We start from the raw sequence: 22,900 nt of genomic DNA, 5'->3' as shown, positions 1-22,900 counted from the left end.
AAAGTCAGTGATAACACATGGTACTTTACCAAGTGATTACTTTCTCTTGGCCCAAATCACTAGTTTAGTAACTCAGAGAAGTAACTCATGCTCAAAAATGCGTAATAAGTAAATAGTTTTTGAATTTATCTCTCCTTAAACATGAACTATTCCACTCAAGCTAAAATGGGTGGATTATTTCCAGTAAACATAAAAATGAAAACCTTTTAAAAAACTTTGTAGTCTTAATCTTTTAAAGCAAATTAAGTCCTTTAAAAAGATGTCTAAGTTTGTTCTACTTGTCAGTAATGTATTACTTTAAATTTATCATTTTGCTTTTACCTTATTTTTTATCAAAATGATACTTAGTCCATCAAGTTTGATCAGTTTAATTTGATTTATAGTGCTGTGTTGAAAGTGGGTGCAAGTCTGATTTTACATGCATTTTAAGCTACTTTGTTTTCAAATTAACTGTTTTATGTAACAAACTAATATTTTAAGTAACTACTTTTAAACTCAGTGAAATGAATAATTACATAAATTATAATTATTTAATTTTGAAACCAGGTATAGCATATAACCTTCAGCATTGTTTCATTATACTTCAGTCTTTAGCAAACATTTATTCAGTTTAAACTATATGTGAGACATTTTACTAGGTATCGAAGATGCACAGATGATAAAGACAATGAGCCTTCACTCAGAAAGTGTACATATTTTGATAGAGATGGGAAATGTGGTCATGGTGGTGGGGAAAAGTGACCTTTAATATTTAATGTTTATTCTATTTGTATAATAGAAGCACTTACTGTTTTACTTTGTTCTCAAAAAGCTTGTGAAGTATTATAATTCTTCCCATCTTACAGAAGAAGTAACAGAGTCTCAGAGATGTGAAGTTGCCCAAGGTCGTAAAGCTGAGTGGTACAGCTGTGTTGCAGGCCTTTTTCATCCTCCAAACTCCATGTTCTTTTTATTGCCATAGGTATCTTTTGCATGCTAAATTTGATGAGGATGTAAAAATGAGTAATCAATGGTCTTTGCCCTTAAAGAGCTCTAAGTTTTGTGAGAGTAGCGTATGCTCTATAAAGGGCCAGTACTCTATATTTTTAGGCCAGGGTTCTTAATAAGGGGTCCTTGAGCTTAAATTAAAAAAAAATATTATTCTTGTGAGGATGTGTTGGTTTGGGTGTGATATATTTATTAAATAATACACAGTATATTAAGGACTTAGTAAGGGGTCCATGGTTTTCACCTGACTGGCAGAGGTCAATGGAAGAAAAAAGGTTAAGAACCCCTGTTTTAGGCCATGCCTATCTAAGCCTATCTTTTTACATTTTTTTGGTCAAAATCATGTTATTCTAAAAGGATTTTAGTGATGAATGTTTTCTGGCCACATTTTGAACAAACATGCATTGGTTCATGTGCCATTTCTTTCTTAATTTTGGTCCTTAAGAGACCAAAGTAAAACCATAAATTTTACAGTATAACTGGTGTAACTTACTGCTGTTAATTATCTAAATTGCTACCTGAGGAATACTGTATTCCCCTATACAACTCCTGTCAATTAGTTTTGCCCATTAACCATTCAAATAGAAAACTAGGATGGAGTGTGAGATTTTTTTAAAGTGAAACTACTTTTATTTTAATTCACCTAAATTTTTAATTTCTTGAATGAAAAAAATTGTGATCAGGATTAATTCCAAGATAAAAATGGACTTTTTGTATTAGTCCCCAGATCTTCAAGTTTACCCTGAAAAAAAAATGTAAAATCTTCCCTAATATGATACACACACACACACACACGCACACACACACATATATATATATATAAAACCCCTGCCTATTAGTCAAGGGGGCCTTAAGAATCCTTCACCTTCATTATGAATGAAGTAACCTTAAAACATTTGTAAAATTTCTTGTAATCCAAGAGTTACAATTATGGAAACCAAAGATCAACAAAATAAAATGTAATCAAGGGCCAATAAATATGTATGTGCATAAAATATATCTCTGGTTTACACCATAATATGAGTCATCTAGAAATCTTTTTCAGAATGCAGTATCCATACCCCAAAATTCTGATATGCTGAGTATGTTAGTATGGGATAGGGATGGGCAAAACAAGCATTGGAAGATCTTCTTGCTCTTCAGGGTATCTGCCATTTGAAAAGGCTCTCTAGGTGCTTAATAATAGCTTCTTTTTCCAACTTAGTCTCTTCTTCAGGAACATTGAAAAATATTGTTCAAAATAATCTTATGCATGGCAAGTCAATATATGTTTTGGCTGAACCAAATTTAAGTTGATAATCATAGTTCTGATCATTAGCCACACATTTGCCAGGAATTATGGAAATGCTTTTATTTTGTTGTTAAATGGTTAGAATTATTTGGACTCTTATGACTTAAGACATAAATAGTTTAGACAGAGTGTTTTATTCTACTGGATGAAGGTAATAATCTCAGAAAATAGTAATGCTTAATATTTCTTGAATGGTTACTCTGTGAGAGACCATACTAAGCACATTGTCTAGGATAATCTGATTTTATATTTGTAGCTAAGTTGGAAGGCAGGTTCTGAGAACAGTGAGGTGGGTGAAGGAGGATGCAACCACATGGCAGATGGCTTGACATGGAGGCAGTGCCTTTATACAAACCACTCTGCAGAGACTGTGTATTGAGCACCCTATCCAGACCCCATTTCTTTATTACTGAACTTCGCAATTTCTTATTAATAAAGATATGTTCTGTGCTGTACATTTGTGATTTAGTTAACTGCTGCTTACTGAGCACCTGGTATGTAAATTGCTGGAGGTTTTTCTTGTCATATATATGTTCATGTGTATAGATATATATGTATAATTTATATGTGTATGAGACTTTTAATATGTTTGATGTAAGTAAAATTTTAATTTCTGTAGTAAACAAAAAATTAATGTATTTGACACTTTTTAATTTCAGTTTATTGATGGTCGACTGGCAAAACTAAATGCAGGAAGAGGCTTCTCTGATGTATTTGAAGAAGAGATCACTTCAGGTGGCTTTTGTGGAGGTATAGACTAGTCACAGTATAGTTATCCATCTTCTGAATAACAATCATCCTCATTTTTTAACTTGTACCTGATTTAACCTACTTCCTAAACAACTAATCATTTTCATTTAGATGCATTTTTCATCTTATAAGAGTTATGGTGTTAACTTTTTTTTTTGCTTGATATTTGTTAATTCTAGGTTTTAAGATGGTTTCATGAATCGGCAACCTTTTTCTCTGATACTCTTAATATTACTGGAAATAAATAACACAAATCCAATTAGTTTATATATCTTCCTGCCTTTCCTCTTGACTAGTATACTCTGCTACAAAACTAGTAGTGATGGCCATTACTGAGTACGAATTTGAAAACTGAGATTGTTGAAACAATAGATTGTAATATAATCCAAAAAGAAAGGTTTGAACACCATAATTACTTCTTTATTTTGAAGTAACTATGTTATTGTATAGAAGTCCTTACCTTTTTTGCATTTTAGACCACTACAGCATTAGGAAAGACTTTTCCGTTTACATCCCATGTGCTTACACCTGCCACTGTGAAAAATGCTCATTTGAAGCAATGTAAGGTGCCGTTTTTTGCGTGTGTGAAACATCAGTTAGATGATAGCACACTTTTATTTAATATAATCAACTCATTTAAAATGTAAATATTAAGATAAGATTATAAATAGACATTTATATTGCCTGATTATTTAGGTAATTAATGCCTTAGGAACCAATACTTTGTGCATGGTTTGTTCTAGTATGTTGTTACAGTCCTGACTCTGGCAGAGAATTTTCCTTGAGTCCTTGAAATATCCTGTTTGTTCATTTAGCCAGTTTTTGCCGCATGCTGTGTATTAGGCACTGTACTAGACACTGGGTAAACTAAACAAAAATCCCTGCTCTCTATAGCTTAGTGTGTTCATCTTTGAACTGGTATAATAGTTTTTTTTTTTCCTGTTATTTGAAGATTTTTTTTTTTTTTAGAAAAGTGTTTTAGTGTATTTGGGAATAAATAGTTTCAGATCTGAACAATGAAACATGAAAAGACAAAGAGTAATAAGTACTCATCTATATATTTCACAAGGTTTAATTTTATTCTTAGATAATATTTTTGTACCATAAAATGTAGGAACAACTCAGGTAATTTGTTCATTAAAAGAAATACAAATGAACTTAGCAGTTGTGGACCTTCATCTTACGTAAACAGAGCATTTCAGAAATTGAAAGCATTTAGCTTGAGGAAAAAGTTAGTTTGCTTGACTCAGCAAGTAAGCTGAATATGGACTCACTCAGCTCCTTCTTGCTTTCCTCAGCTCATGGGTAGAAATTTGGCTTCAATGGAACTTTTGTGGTAAAATAAGGCTTTTTTACTTTTCAACTCAGACAAGCAAAATATTGTCAGCTTATGGACAAATGGCTTGAGGCATCTATTCAGTATTTACATAACTGCTGTCTCATTATCTTTATGACCTGTGGGGCTGGTAGCTCATATAGAATTGAAGATGGCATCTTATGACAGTAATGGGGTAGAACTATGATCCTTTTGTATAGTTAAATTGCTTAGTCTTAACCATTGGTTTAGATAATTCTGTAATAAGAGTAGAGGTAGGTGGCTTTCCTGGTGTCGTGGAGTCTAAAATTTTTCTCTAAAGGTCTTATTGTTTAAAAAAGAGTAGAGAGATATTGATCACTAGTTAACGTCTGACTTAGAGACTGTTACATTTTCAGTACAGTATCATGTCCACTACTTTGTAGTTCATTCTTAAAACGAAAAGGTTTCTCAAATCTCATCTTAATTTGAGAGAGCCATTACTTATACTAAAGGAAAGCCTAATTCAACAGTGGGTACAGCAAGAAAGTACAATTAAAAATTATGCTTTGTTGTCAAGGGTTATTTTTAAATTTTTATATTTTAGGTTATTATCTTAGAGATACATAGAGATTATTCTCAGAAGAAAATAAAGCAAAATTCATAAAGATTTGAAAGAAAGTGATGAATAATATGATAATGTAATAAAAATTAATAACGTTCTTTTTTTAAAATATACTTTTTTAAAAGATACTTAGATTATATAAATGTTACATAAAAAATAAGGGGGTTCCCATGAGCCCCGCTCCCTACCCCTCCCACGTTTTCCCACATTAACAACATCCTTTGTAATGCTCTTCTAAAACAGTTCCTAGAGGTCATCTTCAAATATTTATCATTTAGATTATAATTGTGAGAAGAAATATGTTTATGTCATGGTATTGAACTGTTCTTCAAAGAAGTAAACCGTTCTACCTGTCATTTCTCTCATACAGTAATAGTTATTATTAATGTTGATTGAATCATAATATGTGGCAGAAACTCTTCTAAGAGCTCTACAAATATTATCTCATTTGATCCTCACAGCACTCTTTGAGGCAGCATTCTCTATTCTGATTGTATAAAGGCAAAATTCCTGTCCGTTCTGAATATCTGTTCATTTTTTTTTTACACATAAAGTCCCTAGGAAGTTTACCATAGGAGAAATCAATGTTCACCGAGCTGAGGAAAAATCATGTTTTTTTAAGCAGAAATTATTAAGAAGTTTCAGAGAAGCATCTAATTTCTCCCTTTCATATAGCATTGCAGTGGCAGTTTGTACACTTTTTGCCATTACCTGTGATTGTGATAGAATGGATAAGAGAAAGGTAGAGCTTCATAATTGCTGTGGCTCTGATTTTAAAAGTACACTCTAGGATAACATGACAAAGATTCACATTTAAGTCTAAAAGTATGGTTAAAAGACTCTGTGAATGCATGTGTATTTTCAAAAACCATCTTCATTCTGTGAATCCCTGTATAAGGATGGTTAACGGAATCGATAAAAGAAAGAGATTGAGAATGTGAGGAAATGTGTAAAGGGAAGAATATCTGTGGTAATTATTATTAGGTAATTATTCAAAGGAATAAAAGATGGCATGAGTAGAACAAAGAATATAATTGCATAGTAGAACCATCCATCTGTGAAAAAACAGCTAAGGGAAAACAAAACAAATGCTAGGGAATTTTTAATAGTTAAGAACATGTTTATTTTTCATGTTTTTTTACATTTTAAATAAAACTAGTTCTTAAAGCCACAGCAAATTATCTACACTTTAAAAAGGAGAAACACTTTTAGATCAGTTTATTATAGATGTGTGTTTCCTCTTCCTTAATAGCATTTCTTCATTAGTTCCATCATATAATCTGATAAATTATGCATTCATTTAATTCTATATCTCTTTACTGAGTAATATACCAGAGAAATTTGGAGGGGTTATAGGTAATCAGCGTATTTTGTGGAATTTTTCTGGGCTTACTGAACAATTTAAACCAGTTTATACTTTTTGATAAATAACCACAAATTACTGAAATTTAAACAAATACATATGAAGAGAAAGACTTTGTACAAGTGAGAAATGAAGATGTTTTGTCTTTGAATGTGAAAAAATCAACTGTTCAATTAACAAGAACAATGTTAAAAATTTCCTTTAGTAATGCCTGTTATTTATATAATCTAGGAAGAACTTGGATTTTTTGGCATTTAAATTCATTTTTAAGAAGAAAATAACCTTTTTTTTTTAAACCACCAAAGAATAAGGAACTTGTCTCTTAAATTTAGTGGAAATATGAACCTTAAATCTTTTTTTTTTTAAAGATTTATTTATTTATTTATTTCTCTCCCCTCCCACCCCCCACCCCCGCGTCTTTTTCTTTGTCCCCTTCTGTTGTTGTCAGCAGCACTCCGGGAATCTGTTTCTTTTTGTTGCATTATCTTGTTGTGTCAGCTCTCTGTGTGGGCGGCACCATTCCTGGGCAGGCTGTACTTCTCTCATGCTGAGCTGCTTTCCTTACAGGGCGCACTCCTTGCGTGTGAGGCTCCCATATGCGGGGGGCACCCCTGTGTGGCACGGCACTCCTTGCGCGCATCAGCACTGCGCATGGGCCAACTCCACACGGGTCAAGGAGGCCTGGGGTTTGAACCGCTGTCCTCCCATGTAGTAGACGGACACCCTAAACACTGGGCCAAGTCCGCTTCCCTGAACCTTAAATCTTAAAAGCACCGAAACTTAAACAATTAGCCTTTTAAAATAATTTAATGGACTCTACCCATTGGTACCATGTTTTTCCCATGTTAAGCAGTGTATTTATTCTAGGGACTTCCTTTTTGCTCCTATATACATAATTCTGGAGTATTATTGGTGATTCTTATCATTAACTCTCTCTTCTCAGGGTATCAGCTTTGATCAGCCCTTTCCCTTCCAGTGCATTTCCTTAGGCAGTGATGCAGGGGAGATCTTTTTGTAACTTAAGCCTTAGCATATTTTATGTAGCATTCTTAGAGGTAGTATTTTGTAATGGTAGGACTAATGAACTAGTCCTACAATTATCCATTCTTTTCCAGTTGCTAGCTTTGTGAACTTGGACAAATCATTTATCATCTCAGACCCTCAGTTTCTTCATTTGACAAATTCACATTTATGGTGTGTCTACAGTGTGCTGGATACTATGCTTAATATTGTATAATCATTACTTTTCATCCTCACAGTATCCTAAAGGTCAATGACTGTTATACTTCTTTGATGAATGAAGAAGCTGAGGTTCATCCAGGTCAAGGACCTGTTCCCAGTCAACACAGTTCACAAGTATAGAGTGGACCTGAACTCTCTGATGGACTTCCAGAGACTTCTTTTTTTTTCATTAAACTGCACTGCCTGTGATACTACCTGCTTTGCTTATTTTAGAGTAAAAGAAAAATACAGCTAGAAAGAAGAATGTAATTTAGGTAAAAAGCATTTTGTGACCTATAAAGGAGCTGGATGGGAACTATTTTTATTACTCACAATTCTAAATAAGAGACTCTGACCTTTCTATAACTGCTTTGATGTTTTACAATAACTATTTTCTTTGGGGCTCAGAAATTTTAATAAAGTGTTTCTTGATTTGCAAGTGTTCGAGGATGCTTAATTGTTATCATGAAAGTTGGCATCTGTCTTTTGACTTTCTTAAATTCATTTTGGGAAAATTTTTTAAATAAAAAAAAATAACTTTCCAAAATATAATGAATAATAATCATGTCTCAAGTATTGATTTCCACCTAATCATTTTTAATAAGGGAGTTAAAGTATATGAACTGTTGAGAAATTTTAATAGAGAAGTAAAAGTATATGAGCAATCTGGATGAAGACATACAATTTATTTCTTTTTATATCTTTTTTTTTGTTTTTTGCTTTTTTTAAATTTTTCTTTTGTTTTTTTTTAAATTTATTTTTGTTAATAAAATCTTCAGAAGTAAACTGATATAATAACTTGGAATTTTTCATTATTTCACAAGGGAAATATAATTTAAAAAATTTTGGATGGGCCAAATACCATCTAAAACTCATGTCTTTTAAATTGTGCAATTTATTTATATGTACATATATTTGCTTATTTCATTTCACAAGTTTAGAAAAAGTATAATTTTCCCCCATATTTCCTCTTCCAGGAAAGGTACAATGTTATGTTGAGTAGTAAGAGATATTTTTCATGATGAGCATTCTTTCTTGATTTATTTTTTAAAATTAGGACAAAATATTAAGCTCAAGAGTGAATCCAGGGCTGGACACTTTTTCCCGATGTTGATTAGGAATGCAAAGATAATAGCTGGAAAGGAATTCTTGTGCTTAGCTTATTTTGCTTATTATGAAACAGCAAGGGAATGCATTTTTTGAAAAGCTAAAATCACAAACAAGAGAAGAACATGCTTTCTTTTAGGAGTTCTTTGTATTGGACAGTTTCTGATTAGCCATGAGGCCTTCATTTTCTACTCTTGACTTTTTGCATTTTTGTTTAGGGAATATTTAAGTATTTAAACAAGTAGGAAGAATTGGTTGATACAAAACATGACATAAATTGCTTTTTTTTCCCTTTCTGATACTGTTTTACTAATTTACATTTATAATATTTGGACCCAAATATGTTGATTACCAATTTTATTAGAACTGGTTTTGTTAGCATTTGAATGTTATTATAACCATGGCGCTTTCTAGGCCTAATACTGTGTTCAGTTCGTATTTCCTTGGATAATCTCTTTCAATCTTACAGATTTATGGCTTGAGAATATTTTTAGAACTATAACTACAGTTGAACTGCATTAAAGGAAAACTAGCAATTAACTCATGTTAATATTTAACAACCATAGAGGAATCTTCGTTTTTTCCCTCCAAGATTACCTTTCTAGTTTTTAAAATGTCCCTGTGCATTTGAATCAAGTACTAATAACTCTCAACAGTAAACATATATCTGTATTAACATAAAATCCATCTACCTCTTAATTATATGAATCTTTTCTTAAAAGATAGCTAACATTATGTATATTTTTACATTTGAGATATACAAGCAATGTAAATCTCATCGATTCTTTAAGAGAGCATAACAGTCTCACAGGTAAACCTTATCAAGAATGTTCTCTGCAGCCTTTTTACAGCTAATCATTATTCCATTGTATGGATATACCACAATTGTTAATCTACTCATCTGTTACTGGACTTGGGTATTTCTACCTTTGAACTATTGTGAATAATGCTCCTATGAACTTTGGTGTGCCACTGTCTGAGTTCCTATTTTCATTTCCTTTGAGTGAATAGCTAGGAGTAGAATTATCAGGTCATATGATAATTCAATATTTAACGTTTCGAGCATCCCTCTTACCGCTTTCCTCAATGACTACATCCCACCAACAATACAATAGGGCTCTAATTTCTCCATATCCTCTCTAACACTTGTGGTTTCCTATTGTTTAATTTTTTTTTTTTTAATAATAGCCATCCTTGGGACTGTGAAGGGATATTTCATTGTGGTTTTAATTTGCATTTCCCAAATGGCTAATGCTATTGAGCATCTTTTCATTTGCTTGTAAATTTGTAAATCTTCTTTGGGGAAATGTCTGTTCAAATCCTTTGCCCATTTTTAAAATTGAGTTTGTCTTTTTGTTGTTGAGTTGTTTTCATTCTGTACATATTGTGGATATTAAGCCCTTTTCAGATATATGAGTTCCAAATATTTTCTCCTATTCTGTAGGTTGTGTTTTTACTTCCTTGATAATGTTCTTTGTTCAACAAAATTTTTTCATTTTAATGAAGCCTAACTTATCTATTTTTTTTCTTTTGCTGCATGTACTATTCTTTACTTTATTTTTAAAGAAAGTTTAGAGAACATAAATGTTACATTAAAAATATTGAGAATTCCTACATACCCACTTCTCCTCCCCCTCACACTTTCCCCCATTAACATCTTTCATTAGTGAGTACATTTGTTACAATTGATGAACACATATTGAAGCATTGCTACTAACCATGGATTATAGTTTACATTATAGTTTACACTTTATACCACACAATTTTAAAGGTTTTGACAAAATGTATAATGACTTGTATCTGTCATTGCAGTGCTGTGCAGGACAATTCTAATGTCCCAGAAATGCCCCATGTTACACTTATTGTTCCCTCTCCTTCACCTCAGAACCTCTGGTGGCCACTATCTTTATATCAGTGTTACAAGTTCTTCCATTAGTAGAATAATAATAAATCTATGTTAGTCCGTAATTGCATTCCCCCCTTATGTTTGTTCATTCCTCAGTCTTGAGACTTTTGGAGTGGTGATGACCACTCTGCATCCAATTGAGAGGGGACTTAGATCCCAAGGTGCAGATGGGTGGAACTGTCTTGCTTGCAGTTGTAGATACTCTCTGTTTTTTGGGATGGTTCTTGATCCACTTTGATTCATTTTTGTATATGATGTGAAGCACAAATTGAGCTTCATTTACAGTATTTTATAAAATACTGTTTTAAAATAACCTAATTGTGCAAAAGAGTCAGACCACTGCAAAACAATTAGACATAAAACTGAAAAATCTGCTTAAAAGGCAGAGGAATCTTTTATTTCAAAAGAAGTTATATTTTTCCCACTGAATTTAATATTCAAATGAAAAAAGATAGAATGCTTAAGTATATTAGCTTCATATGTGAGAGGAGAAAAAGTGGTTGTCTATTCTTAAATATGCTAATTCCTATGTTCCCAAGAATTAGAGTAACTTATTAGTTCTTACAATGCCATTGCTTCTTTCACAACATTGCAGATAAATAAAATTTGCCTACCAAAATCCTGGAAAGACTAATAATTAATGAATTTTACTTTATGGATTTAGTTTGATAAAATATTTCTATATATTTTTCAGGGAACCCAAGGTCATATCAACAATGGGTGCATACCGTCAAGGTAATAATAAGTCTTCAAAGTTTCTTCTTCCACTCTAATGTATAAGGAGAAATGTTCAAGAAAAGTATGCTGTTTATGCTTATGTTTATTTACACCATTTGAAATATTTGCATCTTTTCTCACATTTTTAGTATTTTTATTTTGTTTTGTTTATATTCTTAAATATAATTCTAAAATGGAAAGTTTTTTTGCAAATATAATAACTTGCTTTAAAAGCAAGATTTCAGTGTCACTTTAGTATAGTGTAGTATAGTACAGTACAGTGTAGTATATATTAGAAAACAAGGAATTGGGTGGAGCAGTAGAATTTGATGGGAATTTTATCATTTCTGGTAAAGTGCTTTTGTTAATATGATTTTATATATATGTGTGTGTGTATATGTATATAAATATATAAACTTTCACACAGATTAAGAGACTTAATTATCTAACAATAAAACAGTGGATAAAGATTGAATTCCTTTTTCATGAAGCTTTAAATAGATACCTTTTGCTAAAGTCTGCCTAAACTGCAGAGATGAAATGATTTTGCATGACATTACACCAACTAAAAGAAGGTGAAATGTTTATATTTTGTTTTAAATTAATATATAAAAACTATGAAGACATTAAATATGAAATCATTTTTGTAGCACCTTTAACTTGTAGGTAAAACTCTTTTTCTATACTTTTATTAATGCTTTGTTTTCAGACAGTATTGGCCAAATCTTTTTGGAAATATGGTTCTCTTTTTCCTTTGCAGAAAGGAGGTGCACTATTCAATACAGCAATGACCAAAGCAACTCCCGCTGTACGGACAGCATATAAATATGTAAGTTGTTTTATTATGATATTTAAATATTCTTACTTATACATTTTTCTAGTAGGTAGATATGTAAATTCAGAATGCTTTCTATTTTTCTTTCATGTAAGTTTTTTTTTTACTTTAGGGTTAATATTCACCAAAGGAATTCAATTATTAAAATTATATCACTATATAGAGAAGATATTTCCTTTATAGAATCTAAAAAATGTTTCTTCATTTTGTTTGGAAAGTATCAACATAATTATGCCTGCAAATTGGAATAGTCAACAATGTGTTATCATTCTTCAATAGTTGATTCTTTCATTCATATTTTAAATTCTCATTTTGTACTTAAGGCTCAAGTAGAAAAAAATAGAAAAATATGGCAGGATCTCTTCCCTCAAAGATGTGTTGACTTTCCACAATTAAAATTCTTCAGTGGTTCTCTGTGGCTTATAGTAAAAGAATAGTAATAACAATAACAACAATAATAAATAATAAAGTAAAATAGAAATCTTTTAGTATACCAACTAGACTCTTTAAATCCTGGCTCCTCCTATTTCCAGTTTCATCTTCCCCCATTCCGTATCTCTGAAGACACTGAACTACTTACTTTATGAATGCAAGATGTTCTCTTCTGCCTGTCTCTTCTTGCACAAGCCATTCCTACTGTTTGGAGCATCATTTCTTGGCTTTTACCCAAACTGTATGAAGCATTACATCCCCGAAAACATATTCCAAACCCCACTCAAAAGGAGTATATACCTGCCTTCTGTATCCCCGTAGAATCTATAGACATATTTCTTTTTTTTTAAAAAGATTTATTTATTTATTTAATTCCTTCCCCCCCCCCCCCCCCCCCCCCGTTTGTCTGTTCTCTGTGTCTGTTTGCTGCGTCTTGTTTCTTTGTCCGCTTCTGTTGTCGTCAGCGGCACGGGAAGTGTGGGCGGCGCCATTCCTGGGCAGGCTGCTCTTTCTTTTCGTGCTGGGCGGCTCTCCTCAAGGGCGCACTCCTTGCGCATGGGGCTCCCCCACGCGGGGGACACCCTTGCGTGGCAAGGCACTCCTTGCGCGCATCAGCACTGCGCATGGCCAGCTCCACACGGGTCAAGGAGGCCGACCTCCCATATGGTAGACGGACGCCCTAACCACTGGGCCAAAGTCCGTTTCCCATATAGACATATTTCTGTTTCAGCCCTTGTTTTGTCCTTGTACTTGTTTATCTCTAATCCTAGACTAGTAGCTTCTCAAGGGAGGAACTCTAACTTCTATTTTCATACCATGTGCTTAATAGAGTATGTTGATAGTCAATAAAGATTTCTTTTTAATTCAATGGGTCATATATATTTGATGTTTTTAAAAATATTCAGGGCAGAAGTTTTTTTTTGGTAAGAATTCATCTTTAAATGCTTTCTCACTAAATAATTTGACATGCTTGAATTAATAATAGCATAATATATTTTAATAAGTTCAGAGCGTATGCTCTTAACTTACAATTTTGAAAGTATGTAGCCACCATTTCCATTTTTAAAAATCTGTGTGAAAGATTACATTTTATAGTAGGGAGACTTATCTACAGAGTTCATTTTAAAATACAGTACCAAAATCCTGAACTATTTCAAGTATTATCATAAAACAAAAGTAATAAGAAGTAATCATTTTGCCTTGGAAACATCAGCCTCTGCCTTTTGTTTGGTTGACCCATGAATTTGCTTAGAAAACCTCTGAGTGTATCACTATCTCATTGTAATGCTAATGGGTTGATTTAAGTACAATTTTTGAAGAGATTTTAATTTTTCACAATGTAGTAGCACACAGCTGCCACGTAAAAAAAATCAAACTAATGTTCAGCCTTGTTTCTTACATTTGTTTAAGATTCTAAAAACATTTTGACAGTCAAGTGAAACTTTTCACAGTCAAGTGAAGAGAACACTTCAAGTTTTTCTTCTCTCCTAGACACTTTGTATTGGTTTGCCATAAATGTGTGTGTTTTCCTTAATTTCACTCATATTCTTGCACAAAAGCACAGAGATAAAGCAAACATGTTCAAAACATCAGTTATTATTTTATGGTTCATCCTCAAATCAATAGTGTTTTATTTGGGATACTTCCCTGCAAGGCAGGAAAAATGTACCCAAATAAAAATTTTGCTTTTCAAAAGACTGCACTAAATTAATTTCAGACAAACTAAGGTCTTCAGAATATACTTAAGCACTTTTATCTTTTACCTTGAAGTCATGTCTGACATGAATCATGAGGTTTGGGCAAGTGTATAACTCAGCTTGTGACCTTCATAGTTGTACCTAAAACTCATCTTTCCAGAATTGCTTATGTTCTGAAATCTGTAATCTCTAATTCCTCCTTTGACTACAAATTGCTATGAACAAAATTCCTAATTTTTATTGTATGGGTATAACAATCTCCTTACCTTGTGTAAACTTTTTAAGGTGTAGTTGTGTTTTTCCTCTCTCTCATTCATTCAACAAAGTTCTGAAGGCATTGTAGGAAGCATTGATAGAGCAGTAAGACAATACTGTGAGTAGCAGAGAGTCTGTCCTTTTATATTTGTGTCCCTGTCTCTTTGCTCTGTGTCTGAATATACTGCAGAAGTACTGAATATGTTTTTATTTCTTGAAGTAAATACTTATTTTGTTGTATATGTAGAAAATTGTTTCTGTGCTTATAGCTGTCATAAACAAAACTAGAATTGACACACACATTCTCTTAAAAATCTAAGAAAATTTATAATAGAATATGAAGTGAATGGCATATTTGATTTTACTAAAAGGCTTTCTAAGTCAACTTTCTTGTTAGGTATTTGCCTTCTAAATTTTTATCCCAGCCATTTGTTTAATCATTGTTAAATTTCAACTTGTATTGATAATACTGTGTATTTTTAAATTTCAATCTGGTATTAAAGAGTATTAAAGAGTATATTAAAGAGTATAGAGAGAACCTCTAGGTAGTCTGAGAAAGGAAAAAAGAGGAGGTAGGGCCACAAACATTTAAGCGAATCAGTACACAGATTACAGAGTGTGGAAGAGATCCACACAAGGTTCAAACTTTTACACTAAGGGGCATTTGAAAAGATTTGTGTCAATCAGGTGGATTTTGAAAGAAGTCAATATATTTAGGTATACTAGAATATAGTGTAAATGTGAACAACAGTGGGTATATATTCTAGAAGATGGGAACAGGAGAATTTTCTCTTGGCAATTAGGTATTTTTATTTGATTGAAATGTAGAGATTAATACAGGACCCTTTATATGGAAACATTGGCTTTACAAATGAAACAATAAATGTAAAAATGCTTTATTAGTTCTAAAGAACCTTGGAAGTATAATCTAGTGTTATTTAGCTTTTCAGATCATCTTTACTGTGTGTATAATGTGTTTGGTTTTGCCTCATTTACAATAATAAAATAATTGTACAGTTTAGCTTGAGACATTTCTTGAGCAACTACTACATGTCAATTACTGTGCTGGTACCACAGATGCTAACTAGGAAAGTTCCTTCTCCTCAAGGAGCTTAGGAAAGACATGTATTTACTCTTCCTAAAAGGAGCTTGGGAATAGCAGAATGCTTTATTTAAAGGGGCAAGGACTTTGGAGTTGGGAAGTCTTGAGCCTGTATCCCTTCAGTTTCCATGTTTTGTAGAATAAATCCATAATGCCTTCCTTTGGGGGCAGCTTAAATTCAGTCCATGTGTTTTCTTTTATATATATATTTTTAAAAGCTGTAGATTACATAACCATTACATTGAAAATATAGGGGAATTCCATATTACAGGTTCTTCCATTACTAGATTTTTGAATTAGATATCTCTAAGCTTAAATCTGGACTATGCAGACTTATCCTTCTGAGTCACATTCCTTATTTGTAAAATGGATTAATAATAGTACCAAGTTCATAGGATTATGAAGACTAAATGAGACAATTCATGCTAAGTACCCAGCACACAGTCATATATTTAGGAAACACTAAATAAATGTATTTCTCTTTCTTTTTCACTCTGACCACTGTGAGTAAGGATTTCCAGTGGAACAAAGGCTAAGGCTTTTATGAAAGCTTCCAGTTGTCTTTAGTTCAGTTTTACCCACAGGAACCATTGCAGAGCCTGAGAGGCTCAAATGCTGGAGTCAGATTCCCTGTGGTACATGAGGGTAGACTTTCAATTGTTAAATGACTTTTATTTTTTGCCCCAAAACCCAGATATGAAATAGCCCTACCATTAGGTTGTCTCTGATAATAAAGTCCTTGTCTGCCTATAAAAGCACTTGGATAAAGCTTTGCAAGTTGCCTGAGTTTCGTAAAGTCTAAACATTTGTTCAAATAACCTGCTTTTCTGATGTATTTCTCTTCTTTTCACCCAGTTTGTCACAATTTTCAGTTAGGACTGGGCATTCGTAATTTGCTTGACTCCCTTTGTGTTCTTTATAGGTCAGGAGGCAAAAATAGGCTAAATGTTACCCTTTGTATGATATTTGTATGCAGAAAGAGACTAATAACATTTTCACCAACTAACCAAGCTATAACAGTAAGTGGTATAGATTGAAAACAGAATTTTAGATTACAATTTGTTTTTTATCTAAATAATACACACAGTTAACAACTTACATTAAATGTGGTCTGTGTATTTATTCTTTAAATGGTAATAGTACCCTGCTGAGCCAGACACTTGTATTGTCATTTTCTAGGCAAAAAGTCATGCAAAGCAGGGAATAAAGGAAGTGAAGAGTAAGCTAAAACACAAGGTACGTCATATTCTTCTTTTCATTCTACCTTGATTCATGCATTAGTTTGAAGCTTATACTTTACAAATCACATGAGATTTATGTTTTTAATGACTTTTGAAATATGCTTAGCCTTTTATTCAAGAATGCATTTTTCATAACAAGCCCTCTGGCAACTATCTGCCATTCTATATGCATCCACTGAATAATCTCTTTATTGTTTGCATATTTTATCACAGAACTACAGAGATCTTCAAAGACATTTTAACAGGGTGTATGTTTTCATAAAGTTGATTGCCTTGATATCACAATTGAAGTTTTTACATAAAGCTAAAAAATTTTTAAAATGATAATTTTGGGTTAGAATTAAGCCAGGAATGTGGCATCATTGGTTTTATAGAATCTTTCCAATAATAGTTACTTTAAATTGAAGAATGTTTTTAATTTATGAAAGGTTGCACATAAGGATGTGTATCTGAATTATGAATATTACATGAATATGAATATGTGTAGGTATGTGTATGGTTGATTTGATAACCCATTACATCTTTTTACTATAAATTGTTATGTTTTGGAGGAAAAGTTTAACTTAAAACTTCAGCTTCGTGATAGAGAAAATATCTTCTTATAGGTTTTAATTGAAATTATTTGAAAAAGTCAGAATTTATTTTGGTAATTAGTAGTTCATGTATAGAAAAATGTACAAGGGATTCTTTAGCTGAAGTGTTATTTTTTATTTGCATCTGTATCAGTTACTTTGTATGTTAATCAAATAATTTTAGTTATAATAAGGAGAATTTTAAAGTAATCACTTGTATATTTTTTCATATGTAGGAAAATGAGGAAGATTATGGGACCTGTTCTGGTTCTGTACAATATACACCAGTTTATACATTACACAATGAAAAGGAAGGAAACCTAGACAAGCGTAAGCTTACCCAGGTAAGGTCATTTACCTAAGTGCCTCCACATTCTACAGTTATGTAATTCCAGTTAAATTCTTTAGGAACAATTTTGCAACCATAAATTTTTAACTTATAAGAAAACCTGCATTTATGGTCAAGAAAGGCAGTAGGTGGCATCTGGGCAGCAGTTGGAAATCAAATGTTCCAGATTTCAGTCTCTACATATTTATTAAGGCATGTCCTTCTAGAACTCATAGGTCAGTGAAGGGAGACAGTTAAACATGCAGTTGTGGCAGAGTATGAATACACATGATCATTAACAAGAAAGCACAGAAGAGTACCTTCACAGCAAAGATAAAATGAAATTCCTTCTTTGGAATTTGACCATTAAAATAATCTATGAAAATTAGAATATGAAGTAATATATGCATGTCTTTTTAAAAAGTTAGATATTTTATGTGCTATAAATATTTATTAAAGCTTCTGCTTCTATACTAATGCTACTAAAAATATCATCCTAAAGTTGGAAAGTGTTCAGAATTGTAGCTCTAAGTGTCTCTGTTTTTATGTCATACATCTGTCTCTGAAGGTTTTAACCAAATGAAATGTGTGTAAACTGAATCATATTTTAAGTAGCCTTAGAAAATCAATGTTTAGAAAGAACTCTGGAATATAGTTTAAAAATTATGTGGAAGGGGCTTCATCGCTTCATTTATTACAATCACCACATTTACAGATGGAGAAGCTGATAGCCAGAACGATCACATCGCTTGCCCTAAGTCTCATAGTTCCTTAGAGGCAGAACAGGATGAGAACCCTTCTCTAATGCTCACTTAGTTTTTCTGGATATACCCAGGCACTACGGGTATATAGATGACCATAAAGAAAAAAGGGCTTCCATGTGTCTTTAAGAATAGGGAGAGGGCCAGTGAGGCTGTACTAAAACCCTACGTCTTTGTAAAGAAAATCCATTCCTTCAATTTTTCTGTACCTACTATGTGCCAGGAACCATTTTAGGTACCAGGGATACATGTTTCTGCCCTCGTGGAACTATTTTTATAACTATTAAGTACCTTCTCTCTGATTTATTCATTTTATAAAACTGATATTTTCATATGTTAGAATTGCTTAATTGCAGCCTATTGGCAGTGAATGCTAATTCTATGAATAAAATAAGCCCTTCAGTTAAATAATTATTCTATGCTGTAGAAAGCTTTTGCTGGACACTGCCATTAACTGGCAAACATTTATTAACTTGTAAAGTAATGATGAATTTGCTTTTGATTTCTCTGTTGTTTTTTTTCCCCTCATTACTAATGTGTTCAGTTGTTATTTATCTGTTATCAAGCCTTAACATCTTAAGAGTTTTTGTAAAATGGGTACTGCCTAAGTACTGGAGCATGTGTGTTAAATTTAGCTTGATCAGTGGATTTTTAGGTGAAAAGAATGGGATCTCTGTTACCTATAGGATGCTTTAAGATGACAAGAAAACATTTAAATTGGAAAAGTACCTGTCCTAAATGTCAATGTTAAGGAAAATATTACCAATGCCTCATATTTAAATGTTAAAATCTTCTCTTCATTTAACATGACATAATATTTCTATGGTAACTAAATTATAAAATATATTACTAACTTCAGTTTTTGTCTTTTTTTTTAATTCCTAGAACTGTCAGTTTCTATAGTGAAAATTGTATTAGGTTACAGAAAATCTTATAGGGTAAATGTTGCATTCATTATATACTTTTACTGAATTCACAGGGCTATCATTTATTATACTATCATTAATTCAATTATCCATATTCATTCATTATCATTTTCAGGTGGACATAACAGAAATTATGACTTTTAACAAGAATTAAGAGAAACTAGGACTTATTCTACTAAAAACTCTAATATTAATTTCCTACATGATATATTGGAATTTTTTAAACCAGCATATTTAGAGTTAATATGCAGATGCTCATAGTAGGTCTGAATAATGATCTTTACTTTTGAGTGATGAAGTTTTAGGCAATCTGTATACCAAGTATCTGTTTTTTTTGTATTTACCTGTCCCATTATATAAATAGGCATATATATATCTGTGTGTATGTATTTTAACAGTTAAATTTTTTTAGTTCATATTGCCAGTAATTTTTTACCTAATCTTTTATTATAATTCAGTGTTTTGTTTATATTTTTCTGTAGTTGAGGTTTGATAGTTTAATTTTTTATTTTTTGTTTGTTTTATTTTAGAGTCACATGTACACTTATCAAAAAGCTAAATTTTGCTCCTGCAGCATTTTCCCTTAAATTTTTTTCTGGGGCTACCAGAGTTCATGTTTTCTTGTAATATTAATTTCACTGCCTTGTATTGAAAGTTACAGTGCTCTGAAATGATAGCAATTTGTGGCCAGAAGCTTATTTGTAAAAGTAGAACATGGGGCATTCAAATTGAAATTTGTCCTCCAATCCCTGATTTGAACTATTTATTTAATTTCATAGTGTTAACAAACTCATACACATGGTATGACAAAATGGGGACATTTATTATTAAGATACAGGGATTTCTTAGGATATCCAAGTACAGGAATGTACTTCAGCCTCTCCTAAGAGTGGGAGTAGAATATGGAAAAGGTCAGGGAAGAAAATCAGCTGTCTCCCATACCTACCAACTCCCTGTCACTTTATCTCAATGGCACAGGCCTGCTCTCTTTACATCTGTGCTTTCTGTAGAGTGACATTCTCTGCTTCTCTGTGTCCCTGTTACTGAGCTTGCATCCCCTCAGTTCAAGCAGTCACTAGAAATGGACCACTGTTCTAAAATCCATATTTCTTGTGGAAAAATGTAACCAGTACACTTGGATTGGGCATTAATCCTTGGTTGAGTCACCTTTAGCCAGAGAAGCAGGGAAAGTACCATGTTACCAATGATGTCCGAAGAGTGGTAGAGCTGAGAAGGTGTGAGCAGGGAAAGCAATTCTCAGAGAAGGGATTTTAAGGACTGAGACAGGATCTCAAAAGAGGTTTATGATCTCTAATTGCCTTATAATGTTAATTGGCAAAAAAGTCATGTTTGTAAAATATCTACTTTTAAGTATCTCGCGACTGGGTTATTTGTACCACAGATCTGAACCTTGGTATGTTTAAGGACAGCCTACTTGAATGGGTTGCTGAATATTTTAATTTTGCACGTTGGGCAAAGAAATCAAGAGGGAGGATGTGGATGTGGCTCAACTGATAGTGTCCACCTACCATATGGAGGGTCCAGGGTTTAATACCCAGGGCCTCTTGACCCACGTAGTAAGTTAGCCCACGTGCAGTGCTGCCATGTGCAAGGAGTACCGTGCCACACAGGGGTGCCCTTGTGTAGGGGTGACCCACTTGCAAGGAGTGTGTCCCACAAGGAGAGCCACCCTGCTTGAAAAAAGTGCAGCCCTGTCAGGAGTGGCACCACACACGTGGAGAGCTGACACAGCAAGATGATGCAACAAAAAAGAGACACAGTTTCCCAGTGCCACCTGACAATGCAAGCGGACACAGAAGAACACACAGCAAATGGACACAAGAGAGCAGATGAGGGGGAAGGGGAGAGAAATAAATTAAATAAATCTTAAAAGAAAAAAGAAAAAGGAATAGCCACAGTCTACTGCTTTGCTTAGCAGCCAAAATGAAGAGAAAAATAGTGATACCTGGTTCATACTACACAACAATTATTAAAAAGAGTTGCTCAGGAGGTATACAGCCATTCCAGGAAATAGAAATTGCACTAGATAGTGTGGATCCACAGATGAATTCAATGTCCAAAGAGTTCTCAGTCTGGTGGAACTACCTAGAAGAGACAAGGATCTGTGTTATAGGAGATACATGTTTCGTTTTCTTTATTTGGTCTCTTCTGTGCATTTTTTATTATTTGAAATGCTCAGTTTCCCTAATACCTCTCTTAAAGACAGTTTACTTTTCTAACTGTTGGCTTAGCTCACTTCTGCCACTTACAAAAGCTACTAGTAGAAATAAACTTAGAATACACTCTTCTCCCTTCTATAAGGCTCACTGAACTTAAAAATGTAACATCACTTTTCTGATGTTAAAATTTGTCTCTCAGTAATGCATCAAAAGGCATCATTCTCTGGGTCCTATTTTATTTTTTATCCTCCAAATAGCCAAACTCTCTTAAAAGATTTGCCATATGGTAACTTCCATTACATAAAAGTAAAATCCTTTAAGGGAATTTGTTGGTCCAGATAATTTTGCTGTTCTTAAGGCTCTTTTCAAAACCTCAATTTTTGTAGAGTTGAAATCATGTAAGAGTTCAATACAGCATTCTTGAAAAACATGGGAAGAAGGGAGACATATTTCCTTGATAACAGTGAGGCTGTCTATTTATGTTGGTATATATTGTGGTATCCCTTTAAAACTCCCAACAATCCAATTGGAATGGGAACTATTATCACCACTTATCAGCTTTAGAAACGGGCCAGAAGAATTAAAAATGTGCCCAAAGTTCTACAGATAATAAATAGGAGAATAGGGGTTCAAAATCAGACAGGCAGATTCTAGATCTTAAGTACTTGACCACTCGACTCTTGCACCCTCATGTGGTATGGAGTGCTTGTGGAGGAAGGGAGGACAAGGGCATGAAATTTAGAGCCCAACAGACCTGGACTTTGAGAAAGATTCTAGCATTTAGCATTGAACAAAACATAATGTCCCTGAACTTTGTATTTACATTTGCGACATGGTCTTAACAATATATATCATTTTCCTGGGTTGTTATAGGCAGTATAGATAATGTGTATAAAATATATGGAACATGATAGGCACTCAGTAGTTGGTAGCTATCCGTGTATACCCATACGCATACATTGAGCTTCAGGTCTTTTATAGCAATAGCATCATTTGACTTTCTTCTCTCTTGGGAACTACTGCCCAAGGCAGTAAATGATCCTCTCATCGTTAAAGTAGTGTAGACCCAAAAATCATTCATCGTCATTCTAATTAGGATAACTCTGGATCCCAGTATATGATTTGAAAAGAAATATACACCTTGTTGTACTGAAAATCTCTTGGTTTATAAGTTTATAATACCTCAACTATGTTGTTTTATTGTCAGTAATATTATCTAAAGAAAGCATTTGGACTTGACTTTTCCCGTGCCTACCCCATTTGGTTATCATTTGAAAAGTCAGTCTCAGCTGACTGATAATGTAAAGTTC

The 22,900-nt window shown here is 33.1% G+C and overlaps 1 protein-coding gene across 7 annotated transcripts in view; it reads left to right on the top strand.

Annotated features, from left to right (window-relative positions):
* DENND1B (DENN domain containing 1B) overlaps positions 1 to 22,900 on the top strand; it is a 296,281-nt gene that overhangs the window by 241,116 nt on the left and 32,265 nt on the right. For all 7 annotated transcript variants that reach the window (XM_023584048.3, XM_023584046.3, XM_058274918.2 and 4 more), the window contains 5 exons: positions 2,938 to 3,028; positions 11,239 to 11,279; positions 12,022 to 12,090; positions 16,762 to 16,818; positions 17,632 to 17,739. In XM_023584048.3, the coding sequence (XP_023439816.2) occupies positions 2,938 to 3,028; positions 11,239 to 11,279; positions 12,022 to 12,090; positions 16,762 to 16,818; positions 17,632 to 17,739 (366 nt within the window). The remainder of the gene's footprint in view (positions 1 to 2,937; positions 3,029 to 11,238; positions 11,280 to 12,021; positions 12,091 to 16,761; positions 16,819 to 17,631; positions 17,740 to 22,900) is intronic.

The sequence above is a fragment of the Dasypus novemcinctus genome, chromosome 13 (genome assembly GCF_030445035.2).
Source record: "Dasypus novemcinctus isolate mDasNov1 chromosome 13, mDasNov1.1.hap2, whole genome shotgun sequence".
Classification (NCBI taxonomy): domain Eukaryota; kingdom Metazoa; phylum Chordata; class Mammalia; order Cingulata; family Dasypodidae; genus Dasypus; species Dasypus novemcinctus.
The sequence above is the reverse complement of the archived record's forward strand: the minus strand, read 5'-3'. Positions and strand labels throughout refer to the sequence as shown.